The 14,288-nt window shown below is 36.2% G+C and overlaps 1 protein-coding gene and 1 long non-coding RNA gene across 15 annotated transcripts in view; one reads left to right on the top strand and one right to left on the bottom strand.

Annotated features, from left to right (window-relative positions):
• Positions 1-14,288, bottom strand: part of LOC147871482 (NADPH:adrenodoxin oxidoreductase, mitochondrial-like) — a 54,591-nt gene that overhangs the window by 29,504 nt on the left and 10,799 nt on the right. For 3 of the 14 annotated variants that reach the window (XM_087361145.1, XM_087361150.1, XM_087361151.1), the window contains exons 1-4: positions 8,945-9,085; positions 8,411-8,555; positions 8,209-8,337; positions 2,031-2,242 (exon numbers count right to left, since the gene is read on the bottom strand). Coding sequence is in view for 5 of the 14 variants with exons in the window: in XM_087361150.1 (XP_087217276.1) it covers positions 2,031-2,242; positions 8,209-8,237 (241 nt within the window). In the remaining 9 variants the exon portion in view is untranslated. Of the gene's footprint in view, positions 1-2,030; positions 2,243-5,092; positions 5,198-8,208; positions 8,338-8,410; positions 8,556-8,667; positions 8,686-8,944; positions 9,086-12,925; positions 12,974-14,288 lie in introns of those variants that run through there. The other 11 variants (XM_087361142.1, XM_087361143.1, XM_087361141.1 and 8 more) reach the window with 11 other exon arrangements.
• On the top strand, positions 9,148-11,168 carry LOC147871483 (uncharacterized). The gene is made up of 2 exons (XR_015538773.1): positions 9,148-9,284; positions 10,006-11,168. It is a non-coding gene; the product is annotated as an uncharacterized LOC147871483 (long non-coding RNA).

Here is a 14,288-nt window from a genome sequence, read left to right as displayed (position 1 = left end):
TATTCATATAATATAATTTCTTAAAGTTGGTTCCAAAATTCTTTTATAGTCATAAATTTGATTGATTTATGAAGAGACACCTGTTCTGTTTAATAACTGGTATCCAAACATGTGTATGTTTAAAAATCTTGGATGACCACAGCTTCTAAAACACCCTTCTCAGTTTCTGATTTGATTTAAAATTCCTCACAACTCACTGGAAGATTTCAGTCAGTCCCTTCTACTTATGAGGCTTCACCCCTCAGAGAACATCTCTGATAGGCTGGCTTCTCACAATGTACACTTTTGACTGTTGAAATCAAGGAAAGCCCTGCACTTTTGCCTTAATCCATTTTCCTTTAAGTATAGTTTAGCCAGTCTGTCACAGTTGAATCAAATGGCAGGTCCAACTTGCATGCAATGAGTTCGCAACTGTGTCCTTATTTCCCAACTCTGTGCAATGTTTACACTTTATAATCCTATATAAAAATATCCAATAATATCGCAGAAAAATGAGTAACAAACAGAAAGAAACATGATCCTGGAAGAACTCATACTCTTCCATTCAATACATTCATCAATGCATAAATTATAATGTAATAAGTACGCAATAAAGGAAAGGGTGTTATGTTCATGGGTTGTCACCATAAGACATATGTTACAGTCATGACCAAAGAATCACCACATGATGACAGTGTCTTTCTGAATCACCAGATTTACTGAAGATGCCTGTAATTGAAACTTGTAGAAGATTGATACATGCCACTTGAAAAAAGGGCTTCAAACTCGTTTCTTCAGAATGATAAAAAATCAACAAATATTATACTCCTTCACAGGTACAAAATTTTGTGGAGATGCAACTTGCCACATTGTCACAATTACCACATATCTGACATTCATACAATCCTTACAATAACTAAATTCTGTCAAATCTGTAAAGGTTGCACATCACTTTTATATGCATTCCTTGCACAATGTATAAAATGCTCAGTTTGTGACCATCCACCTGTTCACGTTTGTTCTCCAAAAGCTGACTATACTTTGCAAAATTTCAATGATTTCGTATTTGAGGTTTTTCTAAAACTTCTGAGCGATTTTAATTTTCGTCAGAATTAGTACCCCAATGTGCATGAAGCTGACGTCAAACTAAATATTTTTTTGGATCAATCACCATATAATTTTCTGTACATAACCAGAATTATCATATTAATAATTTTCTCAAAAACAGTTGGTTATAAAATCAACTGTTGTGAACTTAAAATACAGTCTATTTGGCTGTCTAAATTACTTCCAAGTGCATGGCTTAGGAGACCTTAAGGTACATCACCAAATTAACTACTTTCTCCTACAAATTTTATATTAATTACTTTTGAATATGTTGAATCCCAACATAAATTATGTTTATAAAATGGTTACAACAAAATTGTCTGTTTACTGTTGACCCATTACAGTTTTATTTTCAACAAGTAGGGAAGTGCCAACTGGGGTGATGCAAAGTGGGGAATTAGTCCCTGACACATCTAATGTAGATATGAAAGCCCAGAAGGATGGCAAATGGTGTTCTCGCGAAGCTGCGATAGGTCCAGCAAACCAGTAGTGGATTGAAACTGGTTTCAACACAAAGCAAAGCCTCGGGAGGAGGTTTTGTATAATGACCCATAAAGCAAGCAGACACATCATAGGAGAAAGAATAAGTTAGGATGGGATATGTGATGAAAAACGATAACTTGTTTGATGAAGAACTGGAAGGTAGGATGTTAAACTGGATATCAGGTAAGCAGTACTAAAAATTTGAGGTTGTTTGAATTCGTTCAAAATCATGTCCAATGGTAGCCTTTGGAATTTGTAATAATGAGTCCTTTCATTTTGGTACCAAAGTGTCAGTTGCTAATATAGACATAGAACTAATTTCATCATAATACAAATGGTACGTTATAAAGCTCAAGGATTACTTTCTGCAGTAGTTCATTAGTTATAAACTACCATGCAAGAATGTTACGTTATGTTCCCAGATGGACCAGAGATTGGTGTAATTTGTAATGTGTACTTACCAGTTTGAACTCCAGAAATGTTGGGTACACATCCTCTACTCATGTCAAATGGTACAGCTGAGTCAGCTTGTGTGCTGCGATGCCTGATACTATGTAAGACCATTTCACATTCAACGGTCTCTGTGATGGCTGTTGGAACAGCCCCTCCAACTGCGGACACCACCAGCTTTATGTTCCCCACTGTGTGTGGCGCATCTGCACAAGCAACCCCACTTAACATATTTCAGGATCAGAGTAATAAAAACATCATTCATTAATAACAATTAGAGAATAAATTATTTATTTAGGGTTTATTAAATTATGCTTCTAACAAGTCAGATTACACAGCATTGAATATTAGGATGATTAGCAAATAATTAATTGGAAAGGTACTATCTTGGTATTTGTTCACAAGCACTGTGGAAAACCATAAGAAACTTCAACCAGGAAAGTCAATCCCTGGGCCAAGATTTGAACCTAGTACAGTAGCCGGGGTGAATCTCTGCATTCCATATCTATTAAAAGTAAAAGGCAAGGGAACCAGATGAGTGGGAAAGGGTGGCAGCTAAGAAAGCATATACTGCCCATACTATAAAAATTATTTCCTGGCAACAGTACTTTGTAGCTCGCTGACTCACCTCCTGGGTCAGTAAGTGTTTGGATTATGTACTATATGAATTTGTTTTCCTTATACATGCAAGACAGTGATGCAGACAATAAATTCAGTTTGATCCCAGATATAGTAACAACCAAACTGTTGTAAACACCTTACCATTACTCTTTTGGCATTAAAACATGTTTGATAAAGTATGAGACAATGGGAGGAAAATAAAGTGATGAAACTGTTTGGAAGGAATTTTTCATTAATTTGTCATGAAGGAAAGCATGATGATGAGCACGCTTACGAGGAGGACCATCGGATAAGTTGGAACGGCAGCATTCTTCAAATCAAAAGAAACGGTACTTATAAATTTCGCCCATATGGATTCCGTTGATCAACAAGGAAATCAGCAGTAATATGGTTTAATAGATACCGATAACTGTGTGCAACACTTGTCCTAAGTTACCCGGTAGTCTCTTATCTCTCAAGGAGGACACTAGTGACAGGTTCTTTCCTGCTTATAGGACGCCGGTAGTAGGTTCATATCCTCCCGTACAGAGGACGACAGTAGTGTATTCTCAGGTGTTTTATGGTGTTTGGGTTTCAATGTCCTTTGATGACTTGGATGCCAACACCTTTTTTGCATTGTTTTGATGTCAATTTTTATGTGGTTTCAGAACTGCTCTTATAATTTTTATTTTATCTTTTAAGTATTATATTTCACTGACAGAACCCATACTTGGGCGGATAAGTTCATATAACTGCACAAATTAAATTGTCCAGTGACAGAGACTAGCTCTTTCTAAGGGACTCAACAGAGTAAGTACCTCTCACCTGAAGATGTGAAACGTCGCGAATTTTAAAAAACAGATGATGGAAAAAGTCCTGATTACAAATAATTTTAAGTGTAAACTACTGCCCTCAGAACCCTTTAGAATTGGATGATGATGAAATGGTGGGTAAATGTAAAGTAATGAGGTTACAAGCCAATGTTGGCACTTAGGGGAGAGGAGGTATAGCTCCTACTCATTCTCAACCTTGACACTGGAAGGGGTGAGTGGTCTGCACCATTCCACAGCAGCATTTAATCCACAGAAAAGAACCCCATTACCCATTAAACAGGAACCAGTCTGTACACAGAGGCTAGGAGAAAATCCTCTGCCCCTGTTGGGGATTGAACTTCGATTGTCTGGCCTGTAGCCAGTCACTATTCTGACTGAACGATCTGATTCACAATGAATTGCCAGGTGCTTGTACAGTAAAACAAACATTTCAAGAAATGTTACTGATGACTTCTGCAAGACAGGTAATCTCTCTTAATACAAGACTTTTATGGATTTATTTTAAGAACTCCAATATGAATTTTTGTGACACAAACTATGTCATATAACACAAAACAAATGCTGTACACCAATATCTATTTAGTATGATATGCAAGTGCCTGTACAGCAAGCTTTCCTCCAATACAGATTCAATTATATGTGTGAAAATAAAGTAAAATAATAATCTGCATAATCTAAAAAAAATTATTATATACAGTCTGCCAGATATCCTGTAGTAGCACAAAAAATTCCACTTCTGTTTAGAAAGTTAAATTGATAATTCCTGCTCATGCTGTATCTGACATGACAGAGTTCAATGCCTAAATTTGTGTTAATATTCTGTTTTAATAACTGCCATTAAAGTATTTCATTTACAAAGTCCAAATTTCCATTGAAATTTTAATTTAATACTTAAATTTCTGGTGAGATTTTTTTATTATATTACAAAGTTTATTCATAAACAAATGTCAAAGCAGTATATATATTAATTTATAATTTACTTATTTGACTTTGCACACCTGAGTCCCTATATCCCCACTAATTACTGGAGGCCCCTGTATATTATTGCAGCATTTAAATGTTTGCATTACCAAAATCCCATGTACACACTTGTTAAGTGCAGGCCAAAAGAATTTTTTTTATTGACTTGTAATCCGTCGCAGTAAAATCAAATTAACTTTCGCACTAAAACTTGAAACACTGCAGCTTCTACTGGTCTACTTCATTCCTTCATATGTTCAGACCAGACCCACACAGGAACATGTATCAGTCATTCCATTCTGTTATTCCAAAGATATTTGAGACTACTTTATTGCATCTTAAAATGGTGATTTCAATGAATGAACTACCAATAAATCTCATTCTAATGGTTTTATAACAAGTAATAAAAAGGCCTAAATTTTAATTGTGACACCTTACTTTAAGGTAGAGTATTAATTATTCTGTTGACTCATTAATACAAACAACAGCAGAACAATATTAAATCGTGCAAATTAAACTATATTAACTGCAAGAATTAACTATTCATTTAAATTAAATTTTATACAAAAACACACGCCAGTAACTAATTTAAAATGTGTAGTTATCACCTTTTCAACTTTGCCTAGATTAATGTGCGTGCTTCTTAAACTGAGAGGAGTCAAAGCATCTCCTGGCGTTACCTTATAAAGGGAGATGATCACCAACATTGCATATTTTTGCACAGCCCTCTGAAGGCTAACCACTGGATTTATGCATTTTTAGTGGCATTCCATTTCTTCCAGGATCTACAAATAATTAAGTCACAACAACATGAAACTAAAGGAGTAGTCTCCCTTCTCATCTTATCTCTCCAGACAGAACTCATTCATGCATTTACAACGGATAGCATGAGAAATCTGTAAAATACTTTCTTCCACCATTTAGCAAATTTTCTGTCATGTGATCACCTACATCCAAACCTCCCATATAATCACTATTAAACAAAACTGCCTTTGGACAAGGTATTTTGCTGCCATCCCTCAACTTGCACTTTGCTATTTCTAAATCACTTGTGTGGCAGTTACTTATAACAATTACTTCCTTAGTACCTTACCATTTCATGGCCACTGTACCTGATTCATTTACCAAGAACATAAAGTGTTCTCTTTTATAGATTTCTGGAAACTCTGCAACATGTTTCCTTGTTCTCATGCAGATTCTAACAGCTGGATAAGGAAATGTGTCAAGCACGCTGGTCGATTTAAAATCTGCCAAAATAATTTCTTCTTTCCAGTAGACTCCTTCATGATGTCCAACCTTTCAATAGTGCACTGTGATATGAGCATAAACTACTGGGAAACACTCTGAGGAATGTCTCTAATTCTGATAAGCACTGATTTAAATGTTTGCATGAATAATGGATTAGATTTTCTGGCTTGAAAATTGTCATCTGTGTGAACAGAGTGTATGCTTGCTTACAGTAGCAAGAGGAGTATCATAATTCCTACCAAACTGTTATCAGCAGTGGAAGATACAGTAAAACCCCTCTGGTTGGACACCCCTCTATATTGGACACTTTTAATTGGAACCAGCGAATATCCTATAATTTTACGTGTCCACAACATCCTATATCTTGGACACCCCTTTATCCTGGAACTTGTCACCCCTTTTGTTGTAAGTTGGACAGGTGCATGCATGCACTTAGTTTCAATGCTTTTATGGGAACTGTTTACAGTTAATATTTTGTTGTTTTGAATTTCTGACTGATGAATGCCTTCTACCTGAGGGTGTGAGACATTGAACACATCATTGGAATGCAGTGAAAGTGAATAGTTATTCTTTTGTTAAACACCTCACTTGAGTTTTAACTTTGTCAGTACTGTGCTTTCAACTGAGTTAAACAGTGTTAACAGAAATTGGAAAGGTATGCTTTCGCTCATAATCAACCAGGAATGGTTGAAACCTTATTCGGATTGCGGCAAAAATTAGAAAGAGGATGGCAAATTCCAAGATAAAAGCAAAAGAGCAGTGTTTTGTGACGGACCTTTTTACAAGGAATAAGTGACATCATATGTTGAGCTACTGCCATAAGTACAATTAAACAAAATACATTCTGAATATTTAAAATTTCACTGAGGCTGTGGTATAATGTGCAACCATGAGAATGGGTTTCAAAAGATTATTATTATTGTCATTAATTCTTAATTCAAGCAAGCCTACAGTAGTTAGATTACGTAAGTAAATAGATTGCATTGTCGGTAAACTTAAAGTATTGGTGCCCTTCCCGTTGAGTTTATCCATGCAAGTTTAGTTTACTGAAAACAAAATTTGTAAAAATTTAATTTACCCTTTTGATTTTTCTTATAAATAATTTCCCTTTTGGAAAGGGCTCCATAATACTATACAATTACCACATTGTCAGTACACCACAATTTGAAAGGCTGATTTTCCCCTTTCCCTCTATCCTGGACACCTCTGTAAGTAGGACACATTATCGTGGAACCGCAAGTGTCCAAGTTAGAGAGGTTTTACTGTACTTGTAATTCTTTTAAACCAACAACACCACCCGAATCAGAAAAGTCAGAAACACGCCTGTGCTCATAGTCTGGGTCACTGTCACTGATTTTACCGCCTTTCATTCTCACGTGGGTAGAGAATAACACTGTGTGTAACTGCAAACCGTTTTGAACACAATGAATATGAACTATCAAACCATCTAACCGCTGCTTAGAACAGAAGTGCATGATACTGGATTGCTACTCAGCATACAAACTCATTTCACAGTTTGTTAGCAAAATTGTCCTATATTTATTCCATAAAACAAAGGGGTGCAACATCTTATTCAGTATTTGTTTTCAGGTAACATAAGCTCCGTGGTAAAAATGTTGGAACTTACATAACCCTCTACGCTAATTCTTGGTTTTTCTTGCTTGTCACTTGCACTCTCAGCTCATTGTCCATTCACTAGAGCAACATGTTTCAGTCTGTGGCCACCATTACATTCAAATTCCTGCTTTTATGTCATTGCTACCAAAAGTCATTTTTGAGTAGTTAGACTCCTGCTTCGTATGTGGGAAGCCCTGGGTTGAAATCGCAGCCTGGAGATTGCCTATCCTGACTGAAGTGTTTGCAGTTTTTCTCAGTCCTTCAAGGTAAATGCTGAGATACTACCTTAAATTATGCATGACCGCTTCCTTCATTTCTCTCTCTTTGTCATCAGTCTTCCGAGTGCTTTGATGAGGTCCTCCATTTTCATCTATCTTGTGCCAGCCTCTTCATTTCCACATATTTTTTTACAGCCCACATCCTCAAAAATCTGTGTCACATATTCCAATCTTTGTCTCCCCTTCAACTGTTCCTTCCATTACCAAATTAACCAATCCTAGGTGTCTCAAAATGTGTCCCACCATCCTACCTCTTCTTCTAGTAACATTTCCTTCGCCTATCCTATTTAAAACCTGCTCATTTCGTACTTTAACAGTCCACTTAATTTTCAACACCCTTCTATAGCACCACATTTCAAAAGCTTCTATCCTTCTTTCTGGCTTTCCCACTGACCATGTTTTGCTTTCTTATAGCACTATGCTCCAAACATATAACTTCAAAAAATCTATCTTAATTCCAGGTCAATGTTTTCTTCATTTACAATTCATTATTCATTGTCATCCTCTCATTCAACATTACATGGTATGAGCTACAGAACCTGCGTCACTGAATAAACTATAAATAAATATGTCATTGCACTGGTGATCATATTGTCTCCTTCTGATGTCAAAAACTAATGATAGAATAATAAGTTTAAAACGTTTCCACTTACTTAGTACAGTGATGATGAATACTGATCATGCAGGGAGCAAGGACCTCTGAAACATTGGTAATCTTCTACCAGACTATACGCCTCTACAGCCCAGAAGACAGCAATCTTCAAGTCCATTGTGTTTTTGATCTGTAAACAAAAATGTTTAAATTAGTAAATGTGATATGTGCATATGATGTGGAGTAGTCAAGTATTACCTTACCTGAGTTGTGGTAAGTCATTGTACAATGATGCATTTATCTTATTAGGAGTGAAGGCGGTTTACTATGTTGTGTGTGCAGCATTTTTCCACACTGTTCAGAAATTTTGCTAATAAAATAGACAGATGCGTCATACCTCACATCATTCTGGAACAAAGGACCACAACACAAACAACTCAGATAATGCAACACTCTTACTAATACACACCATATACACATATAAATGTAAAAATTTTCTGTTTACAGATGAAAAACACACCAGCAACGACCAATCTCTGCAAAACCATTTTCAATGAAACCTTTAGCATAAACTTTTTAACCAGTTCGAAAAGTTTTAACATATACAGTTGTCTTCATTTCTTAACATCGAAAGGAGAAAATACAATACAGTAAAGACAAAAGCAACTGAACCTGATGTCGATCACGTGTATAGAAAGTGAACAGTGTAAAGTTATCGAATAACAAAAACCAATACTCCACAAAACACACAGATTACTACACTACCACTGCTGTAATTTACATAAAAATTTGCTTACTGTGATTAAGACAGTAGAATATAAAATTATCCTTACAACAGACTCTTGAGTGTAATGACTTTAGCCTTCCCACCATTACAATTCTTCTTGAGAAACTGCTGCTTCCCGCCTCTTCCCACTAAGCAAACGCCGCCATTCCATCTGATGGCGTTACCAACGTAAGACTATTACAGTTCTGGGGTGTAGCGTTAGGACTGCAAGGCGTTACAACCCAGAAGACCGTGCGAAGCACAAATTCTACTAATAAAACTAATATATGTCACACCTAGTTTTAGGGCTGAGTTGGACCACATTTCTCACACCGGACATTACTGAATAACTCTTGCGACAAATGTGCCAGGTTAGTATCGAAGGTGGTAAGAGTGTGTACTGTGTATCTGACAAGGGCGTAGTCCGGTTGGTCATGTCGAAACCTAACCTGAAATTTTGCTCATCTACAGAGCCCATCTAGTAATGATTGTGCACAAAATTCCAGCTGCTGATACGCTGTGCAAGGGTGCGAAAAAATTGCTCAAAATTCGAATATATATATATATATATTTACAATTCGCGCATGCGTCTGACGGCAGTGCGGCCTAGTAGTGGCATGGTATTCACGGGTACAATGCAACGAAGAGCGTGGGGCCAGGCGCTGAGAATTTAGTCTCCGAGCAGCTAGAAGCTTCTGTCTGCGCAGAAGAAGCCAAATGCGAAATAGATAATGTGCAAATAACCTTTAATTCGATGTTCGTGGTGTTAATTGAATATGAGCGTCAAAAATAACGAGAAAATATAAGTAGTTCTTAAAACGGATTTTTATTTAATAGTCTAACAAAGCAGCATATAAAAATTAAAATCATTATCTATCCGCTTAATTAAAGAATATAGTACGACTAATGTAGCGAAACATCTATTTTCCTACGTTGTATATTAGTACATGTACGTAGTAGGCCAGGGATGAGCGATGAACTACTTTGAAACCCCTTCCCACTCATAAATTATCATCCTCTGACGCCACATAAATACTCAAGCTGCTCTTAATTGTTCTCTGGTTACGTAACGATGCAGTTTCAAATTCACAGGTTCTACAGAACCGAATGAGACAGATGGCATGAATACAGACGACTGTTGGAATGGGCCAGCCGTAGCATTCGCATGCAAAGGCGGCAAGAAACCTCATTCAAGATACCACTAGACCTAGATGTTTGATAATGTGAATAAAAAAAAAACACTCTATCTGATACCAAAAGCTGCATGTCAGTCAATACTTTGAGTCTGCTGAGAATTCAATATTTACACCATAAATATTTTAAGTAATTTTCCTTCAAAACAATTCAATGCTAACCCTTATTGCTCCAGAGACCAAAATCAAATGACCATTAAAATCCGTACAGTGTTTCTCTAGTTGTTACACGCTGACAAACGAATGGTCGGACAAACATGGCGAAGTTAACAGGATCATTTTTTTAACTTTCATTGCAAGCACGCTAACCGAAAATAGTTGGGATATAAATGAAAATGACCATCAGGAAACAGGAAAGTGAGCTTACCCACAAACGTTGGTTCAATACTAACTATTAGACTGAACACATGTTATACCAGTCCCAGAGCCAGAATGCATCCACGTCAACTGCAAGGCTTAAAACCAAATGACAATGTATTACACCATTAAACTTTCAATTAATCTGCTTCAACACTCTGTTAAAAAAAACTTTCACTTCTACACACCATTCTTCCATTCATTCTTCAATAAAAGCCTCAATGAAAATAACTGGTTTCAGTGTGGGTTTATGCCAAATGCTTGCTACTGAAAAGACCTATATGGGAGGATAATATTAAAATGGATTTGAAAAAAGAGTGTGAAGGTGTTGACCACATTCCACTCACCGGAAGACAACAGCATTCAACAGAAAATTTTAAATCAACACTGCAATTAACTTTCAGGTTCCATAAAATCAAGGCATTTCAACTTGTCAAGGAAGCAACAAGTTTAAGTTTTTGTCAGCTGAGTATTTTGAGTTTCCTGTAAAGGAAGTTGATACCTTCTGACATTTCAGAAATGTAGCTTCAAGGATTACTGCAACACCTGATGTGTTTAACAATACCTTACTGTCAACAACATTAATCTATAATTCTTCTATAGAAGTAGAAATGTAAGTGTTGAGAAATGCAAATGCTATTTTACTGTATGTGCTACCTGTTTTGAAAAAGAAGTTTTCTACATATTACACAAGTTAACTTTGGACACTTGGCGTTTCACCTTAACATTACTCTATTATTTCCAGATGGTCAGTTTAAATAAATGTAAATTTAGTGACCACGTTTTGGTTACTTACCAATGACAATCCAGTGACCATGCAGAGTTCTCTTACAAGCAAAATATACAAATTTAAAACCAAATTATGAACAAAATAATACACATCAACTGTGGTCAGCAAGACCACAAGGTGTCACAACCACCTAGAAGACCACACAGCATCAAAACCAATACAGTCAACATCTTCACTGCCAAGAGAACCTCAAATCTTAAAGAAATACACCCACAGAAGTTAAATTAGTATCAGTATGAATTAGCCCCTTCTCAGATGCTCAATATGACCTTGGTAGATAATTCCAACAGTATCCAAAGATTGTGTCCCAAACTTTTTGAAAGCTTTCTTGTGTGTTCTACTGATGCAATGGTTCTGACTGACATTGCAGTCATATACAAAAATACACCAGAAGTGAGATTCAAAGATCTAGGGAGCAATGGTTCTGAGCTTTATGGTCAATCAATCTTTCAGAAACCACTTATCAACCTTCTTGAACTAATGCATTTTCCAACTCAGGAAATAAAACGTTCTGAAATGTATCAAATCTGGAGCTAATTTAAATTCAAGAAGACAATACTGCTAGTGCACCATGAGAAGTCTGCTGGGAGTGAGGTGGACATAAGTGGTTATGCTATACCCTTTAATAAAATATGTGTCCACACATGAAACACAATATACTGCACGAAAGCAGAAATATGCAGAGAGCACATGCAAGTAAGATCACCCACTGTACCACTCCTGTTTCCCAGCAGACTTTTTGCAGAGCATTTACAGTAATTTGTTCACAAAATTATTTTAAAAGCGTACTCTTTCTTCGGAAAAACCCAAGCACCTAGCAATTTTTAACACTACTAATCTGCAAATACTATAAACTCAAACTTACTTTGTGCTATGTAACGTAAACCCATGATCCGCATTAGCAACTGCTTCACTCATTCTACTCAGCTACATCACACCACCTCTTTAACACCTGCTAGGCATGTTTCTGTTAGACTAGAGAAGATAAATACTTTCACACTCATACCAAGCCACTCTCAATTATTCATGATGCTACTTGTGCATGAGCAATGTCAGTAACAAATACTGGGATGCAAATAAGTGTGCTACATAAGCAAGTACAGCAAAGAATGTTACTGAAAATAATCAGGGTATGTTACACATTGCACTGATTTGCACATTAGCCTATTTGAGATGGCATAAGTCAGCAGGATCACTTGTGTTCGATTCCCAGGAAAGGCAGGGCTATATTTCTACATCACCACATCCTGATTAACTACAAGGCCAGCGCAGCCTCTTATTCAATCAGTACGTGCAAAAAATTAGTACATGATGCAAAATATAGATCTCATTAAGATCTACATTTTCTACACAAGAAGTATGTTAATATGGTGAATATTTTACAAAATACAGACACATTATTTCTCAATGGGTGCAGCGTGATGTGTGTAGTGCAATTAGCTTTGCAAAAATACATCTCTATCTGCAATAAAGTAAAATCAATACAAGTAGGCATATAACATAGTAGGGAACAGTGGAAAATACATGTATGCTACCATTTCACACTTTTTAAGCTAACTCACAATTGCAGAACGAAACATTTGTAAATACTCAGCTAATACATGTGAACCAAAATACTGTGCTATAAAACATTAACTTTTATAGTAAACAAAATTTAATGGCATAAGCTTACCAGATGACGAGTGAACTCCTCGATTTTTCATTCAGCTTCTGTTGGTCCCTGAAAACAAATTACAACCACTGATAAATATTGTATCATGTCCTTAATATGCTCCTTCGTAAAATAAACACAAGACTACATTCCAACTTCCTGAGACCATATGAACAGGATAGCAATGTATTAACTGTCTGATGTGTATTCAGGAGGGATCTAATTTAAATCACGGCTGGAGTAACAGCTATACTACTTGAGATTCACATGGTGATAAATATGATGGTAGTCATCTCATAAAATGCAGCATAAGGTAGTATGGTAGACATTGAATGCTGGAATAGTACTTTAACACTTCTTGTTGACATTTAAATAGCCTGCTGCTCTGCTTTCACTTACATAATTTGTTATTAACAACTTAAAATATAAAGGCTAAGTAATGACAAGTTTATCTCCTTGTTGATCACAACAGAAATCTTATCTCAAAAATAAGATCTCATATTCCAAAAGACAAGACAAGACATGAAAACTAAATGACAGGATTGGTGGATTAGTGAGTGTGGTCACTTTCAAAATATTTGCCTCTACCTTCACACACACATTCAGCCTCTGACATGCCCAAAAGCACTGCTAGAAATCAATTCCTAAATGTCTTTACATCTTATAATAATTTCAAATGATACCCTTTCAATATGTTTAATTTTAGAAATATGAACATTAAAAGGTCACCAGGGTCAAATCAGATGACTCACCAAAAATCAGTTTTCTCAAGTGCTCTATCTGAATACACTCTTATTAACTCAAAATCCCCCTCTCCAGCTATAGGTTTAGTTTTTTTCAATGAATATATTGCCATAAACTTTTCAAAACTTGTAGGTATACTGGCAGACTGTTCTGAAGGAACTAATCCAAAACGAAAAACTACTTTGATATTAAAAAAGCAAATATGACTTCAACCTCTGATTTTGAGCACTGAGCCCTTCTTCTGGTCTTCCAGACCAGGGCTGTGGAGTCAGAGTCGGAAACAATTTTAGGTGGAGTTGGAGTCGGTAAAAATGTACTGACTCCAACTTCGATATAAAATCTTAAGAAAATATTATTTTAACGCTTTTGCTACCGTGTGAGCCGCTGGTGGCCTCACTTATGGAGATTCAATGACGTGTTGAGTCACATGGTGTGGGAATAATTCTTTGTAACATTGGCTCTGGTACCTTAATAATATAAACTGTCTACAAATCAACCGATTTCTGCAATAACCATTCGACTTATATTTAAATATAGGTTATAAGTCTAAAAAGTAGCCTGATGATTCACGTGGTGGTGATGAAATCTCTTATGGTACAAATTTACCATTTAAGTAGGTTTATCATTATTAATACATATG

This window comes from Zootermopsis nevadensis, unplaced genomic scaffold (genome assembly GCF_977971745.1).
Source record: "Zootermopsis nevadensis isolate Lab colony 2312 unplaced genomic scaffold, Znev_1.0 Znev_ptg000053l, whole genome shotgun sequence".
NCBI classification, from domain to species: Eukaryota; Metazoa; Arthropoda; class Insecta; order Blattodea; family Termopsidae; genus Zootermopsis; species Zootermopsis nevadensis.
This window is presented reverse-complemented; position numbering and strand designations above follow the sequence as displayed.